The 15,212-nt window shown below is 42.5% G+C and overlaps 1 protein-coding gene across 1 annotated transcript; it reads right to left on the bottom strand.

Annotated features, from left to right (window-relative positions):
* Positions 1–7,670: 7,670 nt before the first annotated feature.
* LOC123098476 (3-ketoacyl-CoA synthase 6) lies at positions 7,671–9,540 on the bottom strand. The gene has a single exon (XM_044520465.1). It carries the CDS (start codon positions 9,318–9,320, stop codon positions 7,869–7,871), a length of 1,452 nt encoding a protein of 483 aa, XP_044376400.1. The 5' UTR covers positions 9,321–9,540; the 3' UTR covers positions 7,671–7,868.
* Between the last annotated feature and the right edge of the window lie 5,672 nt (positions 9,541–15,212).

Raw genomic sequence — 15,212 nt, 5'->3', positions numbered from 1 at the left:
AATTTAATCCAAAAAATATGACCGGATCAAGGAAGAGATCGGTCGTTTGCTTAAAGCACATTTTATTAGACCTTCTAGGTATGCCGAGTGGATTTCTAACATTGTACCAGTGGAGAAGAAAGGCTCCGGCAAGTTGAGGATGTGCATTGATTTCAGAGATTTGAATAGAGCTACATCCAAAGATGAGTATCCCATGCCTATAGCCGATATGCTTAGTAATGATGCTTCTAGACATCGGGTCATTAGCTTTCTTGATGGTAATGTGGGTATAACCAGATTTTTATGGCCGAAGAGGACATCTCCAAAACGGCTTTTCGATTCCCCGGTTTCCTTGGTTTATTTAAGTGGACCATGATGACCTTTGGATTAAAGAATGCTGGCGCCACGTATCAAAGGGCTATGAATTTAATTTTCCATGATTTACTCGGTGTTATACCTAAGGTCTATATTGATGTTATTGTTGTCAAATCGGATGCTTTTGAATCTCACTTAGCCGATTTGTGTTTGTCTTTTGAAAGAATGAAGAAATATGGGCTGAAAATGAATCCTTTGAGGTGTGCCTTTGGTGTATCGGCTGGGAAGTTTCTAGGTTTCATTATTCATGAAGATGGCATGGAAATTGATCCCAAAAAGATAGAAGCTATACAGAAAGTAGAGGTCCAACATGCAAGACAGATATGCAAAAATTCCTTAGCAAGGTCAATTATTTGAGGAGGTTCATAGCCAATCTATCAAGGAAGGTTGATGCATTTACTCCTATCCTCCGGTTAAAAAATGATGTTGATTTTACTTGGGGGGCAAAACAGCAAGAGGCATTTGATATGATTAAGAAATATTTGTGCACTCCTTCGGTTATGAACGCGCCCAGGCACAGGGAGCCATTTAGACTTTACATTGCAGCGGAGGAAGGTGTTATTGGTGCTGTTTTGACTCAAGAAATACGAAGCATTGTTATTTGGCCTAGAGATGTTTCTTGCTATAGGTGCTACACATATTGAGGCTTTTGGTGATTCGTTACTAGTAGTACAACAAATATCCAAAGTTTTTTAGTGCTTGGATGAATCACTTAATGTTTATCTTGATAAATGTCTATTTATAATTTCTATTTTGGATTGTTTTAGCATTGCTCATATATCTAGACACGACAATTGGAAAGCAAATGAGTTGGCACGACAAGCATCCGGCTATCATGTTGATCATGGCATATTTCATATTTCTCAATGGCTGATGTCTACCCTTGCCAATGTAGAGGCCGAACCAGAGCCCACTGCTTCAGCCATTAACAAAGAATCTAGTGCAGGTGACATCATGACTAGAGGAAGCCCATTATTGATTACTTGTGTAAACCGAGTGAAAGTGTGGACATGGCCATTCGGCGTATGGCTTTCAAATATACAATGAGAGATGATGATCTTTATCACCGAACGGTTGATGATGTTCTTTTAAATGCTTGGACGAGGACCAAGCGAGAGTTACTATGGGAGAGGTTCATGAAGGAATTTGTGGCACTCATCAGTCAGCTCCCAAGATGAAATGGTTGTTGCGACGGGCTAGATTTTATTGGCCGACAATGATTAATGACTGCTTTAGGTATTATAAAGGATGTGAAGCCTGTCAAAAGTTTGGTGATATTCAGTTGGCTCCCGCTGCTATGTTACATCCTATTATCAAGTCGTGGCCTTTTAGAGGTTGGGGATTAGACTTTATTGGAGAGATTCATCCTTCTTTTTCAAAGGGGCATCGATTCGTGTTGGTAGCAACTGATTATTTCACTAAATGGTCTGAAGCAATACCACTCAAAAATATGACGCATACAGAGGTAATTCAATTCATAACTGAGCGCATTATTCATAGATTTGGTATTCCTCAAACATTAACTATGGACCATATAAGTTAGAGAATAGTTAGAGAATTCTCCGAATCATAAGATGAAGTTGTTCAATTCCTCTCCATATTATGCCCAAGTCAATGGACAAGCTGAGTCTAGAAATAAAATATTAATCAAGCTCATCAAGAAGAAGATTGAGGATAATCCAAGGAGATGGCATGAGCTACTGTCCGAAGCTTTGTGGGCACATAGAATCTCAAGGCATGGTGCTACAAAGGTTACTCCATATGAGCTCGTATTTGGTCAAGAGGCCATTTACCAGTGGAAGTGAATTTGAATGCTTTGAGAATAGCCAAACAAAATGATTTATCGGCGGTAGACTTTTATAACTTGATGATGGACAATATTGATGAAGTCGCCGATAAACGTTTGGCTACTTTGAAGGCCATAGAGAGAGATAAGTTGAGGGTGGAAAGAGCTTACAATAAGAAGGTCAAGTTGAAGAGTTTTCAAGTTGGCGATCTCGTGTGGAAGGTGATCCTACCAATTGGTTCGAAAGAAAGAAAATTCGTGAAGTGGTCTCCAAGTTGGGAAGGTCCTTTTAAGGTTACAAGAGTAGTTCCTGAAAACTCATATTTGGTGGAATCCGTACAAGGGACATTGTTACCTCGATCTCTCAATGACAAATATTTAAAGAAGTATCACCCAAGTGTGTGGCAAGAAGCCTAGATAGGCAACAGCCGATATATAATTATCGTCCTAAGCAAAGACATGGCCGATAAACAACTATCGCCCTTAGCATAAACATGGCTGATACGTAATTATCACCCTGAGAAATATAAATGGCCGATGGAGTGTTGAATCATCCTTAGAACAAATACATTGCAAATTATTTTTCGGCACGCAAGTTTTGCCGAAAAACAGGGGGGCATGTGTTGACACCAGATTTTGGCATGGTCAAAAACATAATTAAGAAAGCCTCAAATGGAAAAGTGCTCAAAGGGAGAAAGTTTCATTTCGTCGAAAGGAGAAACTTTGATATTTGGGTCATAGCCATCCGATCTCATCTCTAAGGCCGAAGTTGTGTTCAAAGTACTGAGATTTTATATCTAGAACACTGTTTGGCTGATTACGCCCCCAAAACGGCCTCATATTGAAAAATTGTCTACACGAGTTGTCTTTGTCTCGTCAAAACGATCGATTTTGATATAAAAATCATCCCATTCCGAGATCGCATGCAAAAATTATAGCCCGCACAGCGTGACCCTACAGTAAGAAAATATGACGCCGGGACCAGACACACATGTGACTATGTGTGATGAGTTACGTGAGTAATGACCTGTTTTGTGTGAGCAATTTGGCCCTGAATTTGGCCTCGAATTGAAAAATGGTCAACACAGAAGTTGTTCGTCTCGTCGAAACGAATAAATATGCTTTTGGGTGCATGTTCATCAGAGGTCGTTTACTGCCTCAAAAGTGACCCGCAAGGTGTAGCCAAATTACAAACCGAACAATTTTGGAAAGTTCGGATTCCGAGTTGGACCCAAACTAGGGTTTTGAACGTGAATTCTAACATTTCCTTGCACGGGAAGTTCATCCGCCTCTTATATACATGAGGGGTGCGGCCGATTGAAAAACAACACAAAATCGCAAAACCCATCTACAAACTTCCATCTCCTACCCTAGTTTTCTGCTTCACGTTCATCGGTGTTCTTCGCTTCAGAGAGATTCGATCTACGAAGTCCTAGGGGCGGGCGATCCGACCTAGGGCAGCCCATCACCGCCGTGCGTCCAGACGGGATCTCTCCCGGACGCGTGGGGTTTCGGGTCTTCAAAAGCGCTCGCTGGATTGTCTTGCGTATCACGCTTTCTGTGAGCCTCCTTCGGTGACGTGTCTTGTGTATCGCGCTCGACACCGAGGGTACACGGTGACGTATTCGTGTGTGAACAGTTATACTACCATGATTGAAGATGAATACATCGAAAGTTTTCCTGCCAAAAAAATGTAACCGGTGCGACCATCTCCGCATGTTCAAAGGGCCACGTACGAATCTATGTTGTAGCCCTAAGAATGATGCATGGAGAAAAGGGAAAAATGCTTGAGCTTACGCGATAAATATCTGCACCATATAACAAAGAAATAATGCCCAAGAACCACGTGGTATATATGTGGTAAGCAACACAAACTTGATATATAATCAATAATCAAAAAACAGAAATAAAGCCCAAGAACAGAGGGAATCAAAAGAGTCTACGATTATTCGATAAAATAAATCAAGATTAATTTGTAATACGTACTATATCTATATCTATACCAAATATAAAAGGGCTATCGTTTCTTACCGCCGTAATTTCGTCCTTTTTTGGTCTGTCCATCTTGCTCTCATATTATATAGTTTAAGATTTTGGTCTGTCCATCTTGCTCTCATATTATATAGTTTAAGAATCTATATGGTAGTACTAAAATTTTTGCCTGTCCAAGAATTTTCCTACACCACATCTACTCTCAGCGTCGTTTTCAGCCCAATGAAGCACGGTCCAGTGCGGTCCGGTTCGTTTTCCTACACCACATCTACCTTCGTCGTTGTCAGCCCATCTTCTGCAGCTCAACAAAGGATGGCCCAGTGCAGTCTAGGGGAGGCAAAAAAAATAGTGCTTGGTTTGGTGATTTGAAATCGTGACTTGATGGCAAACAACTACTGTCACGACACCAGCTATGCTACCTCGCACTATGTGTTGTAAGGAAAGCTTGATTCATATATTAGTCCCACCTCGCTCCCTTGCACACAATCCTCTCAACTTAAATACGTCTTTCAATTTTCTGGGTATCAACGAGCCTTCTCAGGAATCAATAAGGAAATAATTTGTCATGAAGGAAGGAAATAATTTGTCATGTTCAGATAAATAAGGAAGGAAAGGAGAATAAGCCGTTGGTCCGTTCCTCTACATGATTGGAAAGAGCATAAGGAAGGAAATAAGTCCTCCGGGCGGAAAGAGAGAAAATAAGGAATGAACCCTGCTCCTGAAATTAAGGAAGGAAGCAAAATTGAATCATATCCTCAAATTAAGGAAGGAAGGAGAGGATTTCATCTCGAAAATCAGTAAGTGAAGGGTAAAAATTGACTTCTGGCTCTTTAGAGAGGATTTCAACCGACGTTTCAACGTGCAGCAAGAGAAATAAAGAAGGAAGAATAATAAAGGATTTCATCTCGAAAATCAGTAAGTGAAGGGTAAAAATTGACTTCTGGCTCTTTAGAGAGGATTTCAACCGACGTTTCAACGTGCAGCAAGAGAAATAAAGAAGGAAGAATAATAAGGAAATTTAGACATAATAAGGAAAGCAGTGCAAGTCTGCCTCAACATGCACGTTGCGCATTAAAATACTCTACTGTAAGCTGGTTTTCTGGTCTTCTTTTTTGCAAAAGCATTATGGTGTTTACTCATTAGCGAAGCATGGGCCGCAAGTTGAACAATGCATATATTTCCCCCCAGAAAAAATATGTAATTTTGTTATATGTTTTGTAAAGATGGTCGGCTTGAAAGAACAATTTTTCATCATGCTAGGGGCATTTGACTATACTTTTTTAGAAACAATAATAATTGGATTAGGAGTGTCGGAGTACGATTAATTTTTATCGTGTTGTAACGCACGACATAGATGTAATTTTTGATAATTTTGATGTTCTTTATATTGTCGTGATATTTGATAAATAAATCAAAAGTTTTTCCTAGGAAAAACATTGTCAATCAGATCAATTTAGTCCTAATCATACACCATGTCCTAAGCTCTAGGTCGTGATCCTCAAATTATGCATCATTTCTTATCATCAGGGACCGTTGTCCCTTGACGTAGCTCCTTGACCAGGCAATCGTGCTTCATAAGAACTGGTATTTTCTCCCGTGCGCATTTGTGCTAGTATATAAACATAAAGCAAAGATGGTAAAGTGGTGTTGCCTTCACTCGCCAACTTGTGCCTTAATGTCATTTGAGTCGGTACGTGATGCGGCCGGGAATAGCGCTTGATTGCCCGGCTAGCAAATCATTTGACGTACGTCAACGACATCTTTGCCACGTCCGTCGTCAAGGCATTGATCACAGTGAGAGTGGCTTGCCACATGGGCATGTAAGGTTGCGAAGATAAGGCCCAGGGGCACTGTCCGGCAGCTAACGGGACAACCACCGGCACCCGGCGGCTACGCACGGCCAATTAATCAAGGGCTTGACGGCCTTGAAGGTCTCCGACTTCCAACCGTAAACCGCAACCTAATTCCCGTGTGTGTGTGTGTGTGACATAGCCTCCGATTTGTTCTAGGTGTACTGAATTTCATCAAGTTTGGAACGTACATTAGGACGAGAGCGAAGGTAGTTATTATTCCCGGCAATGTCCATGTCGAGCAACGAGTGAGACAGACAAGGATCACGCTCAGCTTGTATGTAAGCAATCATTCATGCCTTTTGCAACAGCAAACACGCCGACGAGCTTGCATATTGGCATGCACCATGTTGAGGCCCTTCTTTACGTGTGTGTGTGTCACCTCATGCAAAAAAACAACACTGAATTAGAAATAGGACAGACAACGTGAAAGAAAATTAAGTTGTGGTTTGGGCGAGGTGGAAGGTGGTGGCTAGCTATAGCTTTCAAACGCATGACCGTAATTCCATCGTCCCTCTCGTTAAATAAGTGTTCCTATATACTATAATGAGTCTCTGCGTTAGAGGTTAATTAGAATTTCAATTCTAGGCCCGCAAGAATTTAGACAATTATTGGTGTTCGAATGGCTTATATGCATACGTGTGGACGTGTTATTTTGTTGATCTTTATGTGCTTACAAATGTACAAAGTACAACTACACGGCAATGGACCAATAGTAGCAATACTTGCATGCAATCATGCTCCCTCCGTCTTTATTTACTTCGCATATTGGTTTTGACTGAAGTCAAACTTTATAAATTTTGGCCAAGTTTGTAGAAAACAATATGAATATTTACAGTAACAAATTTGTATGATGTCAAAGTATATGCAATGATGAATCCAATGATATATATTTGGTGGTGTATATGCTAATATATTTTTCTACAAACTTGTTAAAAGTATATAAAGTTTGACTTTAGACAAAGCTAATATGAAGAGTAAATAAAAATGGAGGGAGTATATGCCTCGTGGTATGGGTCAAAATCAAAGTGCAAGTGTGCGTCATTCTTGTCTATTTAGTGCAACCACCATTTCTCCACCATGTGACTTTTTTTTTTGCGGAAACTCCACCATGTGACTTGGGATCACTCGTACATAAGAGTAAGTAACCGTGAGGATCATGGCTATTTATTTATAAATCCGGACTACTCGCGAGATCAAAACTTCTCTTGCACGGCTGAGGAGGGGGAAGTCTCTATATTGATTGATCATGTCTTGCATGATGGTTAATGCCAAAGCAAAAAAATAAACATTTATAATTATCCAGTAAAGGAGTGGCATTTCATATTATTAGGTACTAATACATCCCAAGTACATAAAAAAACATACATGTGTCTAATAATGCACATTGTGCATGGGATCAATTGATGGCAATGGCATGTAGGAATGGATCTTTCACGCGGGGTCTCATACCATGTCGACCCAACCCCAAGTGTCCTAGCATGCATTTGTATTACTATCGGTTTGATGTCATGTGTCCATCAACCAATAACTATGCTAGTGTACACATATGTGTCCTGAGATATTTGTCGAGTGGGATTGTTTTCAAAATAATTAACCAACACAAAGATAAATTTAAAATTATACAAACAAGTTACGTACTTGACAATGAATATTTAAAACATTGTTCAATGAAGATTAATAGGTGATTGAAAGAACGTGAACAGGATATTATTTGGGCCGCAAACGGTTAATGGCGTAGACAAATTACAGTATATTATTTGACACAACGTGAACATGATGAACGGTAATCCTTCGGGCCGCAAACGGTTAATGGCGTAGACAAATTACTTGATGAAACACGAGCATGACGAACTGTAATCCTCTCGATGGCCGACGGTGGTCGGTTAATGGCTGAGAACGTCGGGAATGTCCACCGGGTATCTGTGGATGGAGGTCGCCCACGGCCCGTCGGCGTTGCGCGCGGGCTGGATGCACTCCCACGCCGCGCCGTTGCACTTGAACCCGGACCCGAAGCCGATCATCCACACGCGGTCGCCCTTGCGCATGCGGCCCTTGGCCTCGATGTAGCCCAGCTCGTACCACAGCGAGCTGCTCGACGTGTTCCCGAACTTGTGCAGCGTCATCCGCGACGCCTCCACCTGCTCGTCGGACAGCCCGAGGTTCTTCTGCAGCTCGTCGATGATCGCGCGGCCGCCGGCGTGGATGCAGAAGTGCTCGAACGCCGTGCGGAAGTCGGGGATGTACGGCTTCACCCGCCTGTTGATCACCTTCCGCGCGACGAAGGAGAAGGCGAACTTGAGCTGCTCGCTGGCCGGCAGGACGAGCGGCCCCATCGCGGTGATATTGGCCTTGAGCGCGTCGCCGGCGATGTTCATCAGGTCCTTGCTGAGGTTGATCCCGCGGTGGCCCTCGCCGTCCTCCTCCTGGAACACGCACCGGTACGCGCTGTCCTGCGCGCCGGTGAGCGTGCGTATGAGGTGCTTCAGGCGGAACCGGGCCTTCGCCGGGGACGTCGACAGCAGCGCGGCCGCGCCGCCGATGCGGAAGAGGCAGTTGGGCAGGAGCATTGCGCGCTCGGTGCCGAGGTAGTAGTTGGGCGTGATGGTCTCCGTGGAGACGACCAGCGCGTGCGCGCCGTGGGGGGCCACCTGCAGCAGGTTCCTCGCGAGCCCCACGGCGATGAGCCCCGCGCTGCACCCCATGCCGGAGAGGTGCATGCTGCGGATGTCGCTCCGCAGCTTGTACTTGTTCACGATCATGTCGACCAGGGACGGCGTGGGGCAGAACATGCTGCAGTTGACGATGAGTATGTCGATGGCCTCGGGGGCGATGCCGGTCTTGGCGAGCAGGTCGTCGATGGCCGAGAAGGCGACGAGCTCGAACTCGGCGCGGGCGGCGTCGACGGTGCAGTACTTGTGCGTGCCGATGTAGTGGTGCGCCGGCGGCAGGCAGGTCTCCTCCCCGAGCCCCGAGCGCTCCAGCAGGCGCGTCATGAACCGGATGCTGCGCTCGTTGAGCTCGGGCAGCAGCTTGGCGTGCTCCAGGAAGCTGGCGAAGGGGATGCGGCAGGTGTGCGGGGTGCGGAAGCCGGCGTAGTCGACGAGGTACACCGCGCGGGGACGCAGCATGAGATACAGGACGGTAGCCGCGGCCGGAAGGAAGCAGGCCAAGAAGAGGTGCACCGGCCGGACCTCGGAGAGCCGGCTGGCCAGCTCCTCCGGCCCGACGCGCACCATCGCGACGAGGGCGGCGGCAGCGGCGAGCGAGACGGTGACGATGGACGGGCTCATGCTGCTCGATCGTATAGCCAGCTCGGCGAGTGTAGTGCAAAGCATGGATATTTTTGGTGCGTTTGTTAGTGCCAATTATAGTGCCAAGCGAGCGCTAGCACAGTACGCGCAGGTCATATCATCATCAATCCGCCGCGCAATTACTACATTTCATACGTGGGCAGCTTGATTTTTCAAGTGTATCAATTGGCTCAGTGTTGCTCCCTAGACAGAAAAGTTGTTGATGCGCGGCATGGAATGGGTCTAGCTCAACTCTAACAACCTTTCAAAAAAGAAAAACTCAACTCTAACAAACTCATTCGCCGATATATTTTCCTAGCTACGGGCCTACACAAACCCTTTAAGACACAGGTCCTCGCGAAGGCGACATGTAACCAACGTGACTAGCTTGTTAAGAGTTAGGATAGCTTGTTAGTTAATCATCTTTTGAAGTGTTAGGATAACTTGTCTTAAGCCTTAACAGAAATAGGATATTGATCTAATGATTAGAACACCGCATTAGATAAGAGCAAAAACTGGTAAGAGCATAAGACACCCATGGCCATCTTAGGCAAAGACGTAGCCCTCATGGTGGTATGCGGTAGAGATGGTCTTAGCCTCTCTCTCAGCACCACCTTAGGATCGACATAGGGGGAACCACACCTACCATGTAAAATCGTTAGTGCTCCCTCCGTTTTTAGATATAAGTTTTTTTAGAGATTTCAATATAAACTACATACGAAGCAAAATTGAGTGAATCTACACTCTAAAACACGTCTATATACATCCGTATATAGTCACTAGGAAAATCTCTAAAAAGACTTGTATATTTATAAATGAAGGGAGTATTAAACTGGTGGGATTCTTCCCTTTATATATCAGGTACTACAGAGTCGGAACCAAAATCAAATCGTTGGTTGGCACCTCCGACCATGGACTTACGGTGTACGTATGTGGCATGTGGTGGGTCACATTCCGTTGGCTTTCTATCTCGGCTGCTAGCCAAGATCAACATCCAACATTCTACCATTGATCGTAAGATTAACAAACATCATATGCCCACTCTCGATAAAAATAACACGCCAACGTAAAGTGTTACAGTGACTAGTGAGATGCCACTTAACATCAGTACTCAGAATGTATAGTACATCATTCTATATCCAAATGATAAACATAATATTTTAACATTTTATGGTAGTTAATTTATTTCATGGTCCTCGTTTCCGGAATCAAGAGGCTTTCTAAACCAATGCCGACAATATGATCATAAAAGAATGGGTTGTGAGCCTGTAGGGGCGGAACCGCAAAAAATTATAAGTCCAATATCATAAGTTGGATCATGCACTCTATCTTTCACAACAGATACATAATGGCAATGGCTTTGGCAACACCAATTGACTTGTTATTACTCGCATAGAGGAATGCATGCTCATAATCATATTAAGTAGTTTAATGATGTTGTCTATCACTTTTACTTTGAAGAAAAAAAAATCCTTCGGCATACAACATGCTCAATAGCCTCTTAACATGCCACAGAAAAATTTCGCATCACTAATAATGCCATGATTGTTCTTTTGGAGCGTCTCCGTAATTTAGCTCCATACGTGAGGATGTAGATGTAATATTACATGGAATTATTAATATCTGCACACCTCACCAAACAATATCCAACTAACCCAAATTTTCTGATTTTTAGACTCCTCATAAGTGAGCATGCATTCTTTATTTCCTTGCATATATTGCAAAGCTCGATAAAGGTTTTCGAGTGGTCCACGTTTTGATTGAATGCATATTTGTAAGTTATCCTTGCCGCAAATAAGGACATGTTCATACTTAATACATATTATGCGCTGACAACTTATACATAAGGAACTCACATTGTCTGATCGGTTTAAAATTAGTTTTTCGAACATTAAAATGTATAGCTTTATTGCCCTTGACTTTAGGAGTAAGGTTGAGTATTTGGACATAATGTTTTTCTTTCGCACTCTGTCCATGTATGTGAGCATAACAAACTTATACTCCTTTCGGACCTATGTCCTGGTGAATCTCAATATAAATAGTGCATGAGGTATCACCAAGATCATTTAAGTCATAACTGGGAGATATAAACATTTTGGTTGGCTAATGAGATTTCTTCTACACAAAAGTAGTAAACTTATTCCCCTACACATAGGTACCATCGTACAAATGATTGTCTTAGTTCATAAAATGAATTATATTCCTTAGACAACATGCCTTGTGTTACCTTCATTTCATGACCAAACCTTCTAGTTGAGTCACATAAAACATTCTTAACTACATCAACATAAAAACATGCCATGATTATAACACAAGCATCATGAGAATTCCTTAGCTCAGATAGAGAAAAGGTTGGCATTACAATCATCCATTGAAGTTTTCCCCTAGTTGGGGACTACACAAATCCTGTAAAACACAGGTCCTTGTGAAGGCGACATGCAACCAACGTGACTAATCTTCCTATGGCTTACACAAATCTCACTAGTATCGAGAAAATATCTTATTTGTAGAGAGACTAGGTTGTCATATTATAATCGTACATGCTTGAAGAAAATAAAAAGGTTGACCTTACTTGATGTTGGAATAATTAGTGAGTTTACAATAATGTAATACGGAATAAAACGTGGCACGTGTGCTAGCAATATTGATCACATACTGGAAACTAGACTTATGAGTATGTGCGAAGAGATTGAATTATCACATCTTTGAAATTGGCATGAACAACATGCACATGGATCAATAATAAGGTGGTCAGGACATACGTGGTTGGGATGATCGCAGTCGTGACATTGTCACTGCCGGCAATGGATATAGACTTGGCGTTCTCTAAGAATTCATCGCCATCGGTCCTCCATAGAATAGGCACTTCACTTTCACGACACAAATTTATTTGTTTTGGATTCATGTACGTCCATATAGGGGGGATATGGAGTTATGCTCTTGCTAGTGGATCGATAGAAGGTAAAAATAATATCTTTTTTTCACTAGTTGAATGAAGTGGATCTGTGGAAAGTGTTCAAGTTGAAAACTTGCATCCTATAGTGAAAATCGCATCCATTTTATTGATAGACAGTGGATCTGATTGGTAAGACACCAACAAGCAACATAAGTTCATGCTTGTTGCAATAGATTCTATTGACGAGTGAACTAGCTTCATACCCTCCCCCATTACTGAAGGTGTTGAGAGAGGGGGGGTAGGGAGAGGGAGAGAGAGAGTTGTGTCGGTGTTTAGAAGATTCCAAAGAGAAACATACATGAAAAATATGAATCCTCACTATCACAATCTCCCGAAAGGTAGGGTACATGTGATATATGTGAACTGTTGGAAATATGCCCTAGAGGCAATAATATTGTATTATCATTTTTCCATGTTTATAATTAAGAGTTTATATTCTATGCTATAACGGCTTTGATCCTGGAATATGCGATTCGGTGAAAAAATAATATACATGTGTGGAATGATAAACGGTAAAATATGATTCCTAGTCACGCCTCTAAGACCAGCTCAAGTGTTGTTGGTGATCACGTTTTTCGGATCTTAGGATATCAATAAGTGTAACAATAGTACTAAAACAACATTGAGAAAATGATGTTGGAAGAACGATCATATTGAATCGACTCAAAATTGTTTTCTTATACTTTGAGATGCAATCGTCACAAGTCAATTGTTATAACACGGAGTGTTAACATGTGATTTAGTTCCATAGACCATGAGAGTATCGTAGTCACTTCTTACCGTATGATGAACTTTGGGGTTGCTCAAACGTCATCCGTAACTAGGTGATCATAACAACAACTTACAGGTTCATCAAAAAGTTTGACAAGGGACTAGATAGCTCGAGAGTGGAATTTGCTCCTCCGACGATGGAGATATATTCTTAGGGCCCTCTCGGTGTGATGATCCATCATCGTCTAGCTAGACACAAGTGACAATGTCACAGGGATGCTGAAACACTTCAATGAGAAAGAAGAACAAAACCAGTAATGAGGAGAGCGGTATAGTGAGCATGTGTTGACTCAAGAGGATACTGATATATCTTACCTCGGGTTTTGTAAAGTATAGCAAAGCAAAGGAAACATCACATGATAACCAAAGGTTCACTCGAATGTCATTCGTGTAATCATAGGGATCGATATGGACGTCCACGGTTCCGATATCGGTCATTGAACGAAAGAGATCGTTCATGTATATGATTTACCAAACCTACGGGGTCACGAACATAAGGTAATCATGAAGGTAATCAAGATCTGATGAGTATTAGTAGGATGAGAGTATCAAGGATTTATTTGTGGAATTGTTTCACTAGTATTCACAATAGTTTTGAGAGGAACCGAAAGCTTCTCGGGGTCACCTGAAGGGTTTCGGAGTTTATCGGGCAATACCGGGAATTACCGATAAATAATATATAGGTGGAAAATGTTTCTGGTGATGTTAAATTAATAATATAAGGCTCTATTAATTGTTAGGAGGCTTTTATATTTAATTTAATATCAACATGCCTAAAAACACCAAGTAGTGGAAAGCTACTTGGGACACTTGGGCCCAATAGGGAGGCGCCCCCTTTCCACTTGGGGAAGGAAGGGGGGAGGCCGAATTGGAGGGGTTTCCCCCTCCTTGGCCGGCCAAGGGGGAAGAGAAACCCTCCCCCATTGTGGCGCCCCTCCCCTCTCCTCCAACCTATATATACTATAGGATTTTTGTCTTTGGGCATACAACTTTTGGAGCCTCCTCTAGTCCAATACTACTTTTTCTAATTGATACTCCTCTAATCCTTATAATTAGAAGCCCGGTCTGGCTCTAATCTTCTCCTCTAATTCTCTAAAGGTGATTAGTTTTGGATGGCGAAGCGCTGCCAGATCATGAAGATCGTAGGCTTGCAAATTGTAGAGAGGTCGTGCTTTTGGTCTTCTGTTCGAGGGATCATTCGTGGGCGGTTCGCGGGATCGTTCATCTACGGTACCAGGGACTCCAAGTACGATCTACTCCAACTCGTCTACTTCGCTGCACTCTAGAGTTGGTAACGTTCGTTGATCCAAACCTTATATGCATCTTCATATTGTTCCTAAGTGTTCGTAGGGCGGATTTTTTGTTTTCTACTATGTTTCCCAACAGTGACATCATGAGCGATTCTATGAGTAGAAGCTGGTTAGGATCAAGATCGCATGTGGACGTGAGGGTTGATGTTCTTGCTAAGCTTCCCTCGAGTGTTGCTTCATTCAGTTCATTGGCGGCGTTATATAGCTTTGTACAAAATTCTGACAATCGATCGGCTCTGGCCGTCGACGATCTGCTAACAGTCTTGGGCTTCACCATAGTTGAGATGTTTATCCCTTTATTGTGTCATAGATGAATGATCCCTTTATTATGAATTGCCTGAGATGTTTATCCCTTTATTGTTTGTACCCTTTCATTGCACAGTAGTCATTTATTAGGGTGATCTCTCACTGAAAATGTCAAGTTAAAGGGTGCTCTTCCTAGTGTTGCAACCATCTATAAATGTGGCTTCTCGGAGTAAGATGAAGGTAGGATCTCACAGTAGTAGCACTCGGTTATCTTGACGTTCTGGCAGAAAAGTTCTGAGCTCGGAGCACGAAGCATCGAAAGATGAACAAGAGTCATATGGAGATATGATGGGCAAGTTTTCCCACCGGTTGAAATTCACGTCATATGTGATGCCACCATCCATGGCTGTGAACAAGATCAGGATCTTCAATCACTCACTATCAATCATGAGAGATATTGATTTGAGTGGGAGCACAATTATGAATTAATTAAGTTTAATCACTAGTGCAAATTAATCATGAACAATGTCTATGTGTAGTTTGCATTATAAGTTGTAGAATAATGGCCCGCGATTCCACTTTTGTTGTTGAAATTGATTAGTTGTTTTTTATCTAGTTGATTCTTTACGATTGGCAAACGTAATGAGAGGATCG

This window comes from Triticum aestivum, chromosome 4D, assembly GCF_018294505.1.
Source record: "Triticum aestivum cultivar Chinese Spring chromosome 4D, IWGSC CS RefSeq v2.1, whole genome shotgun sequence".
NCBI classification, from domain to species: Eukaryota; Viridiplantae; Streptophyta; class Magnoliopsida; order Poales; family Poaceae; genus Triticum; species Triticum aestivum.
Note: the sequence above shows the minus strand (reverse complement) of the source record. Positions and strands in the feature narration are given on the sequence as shown.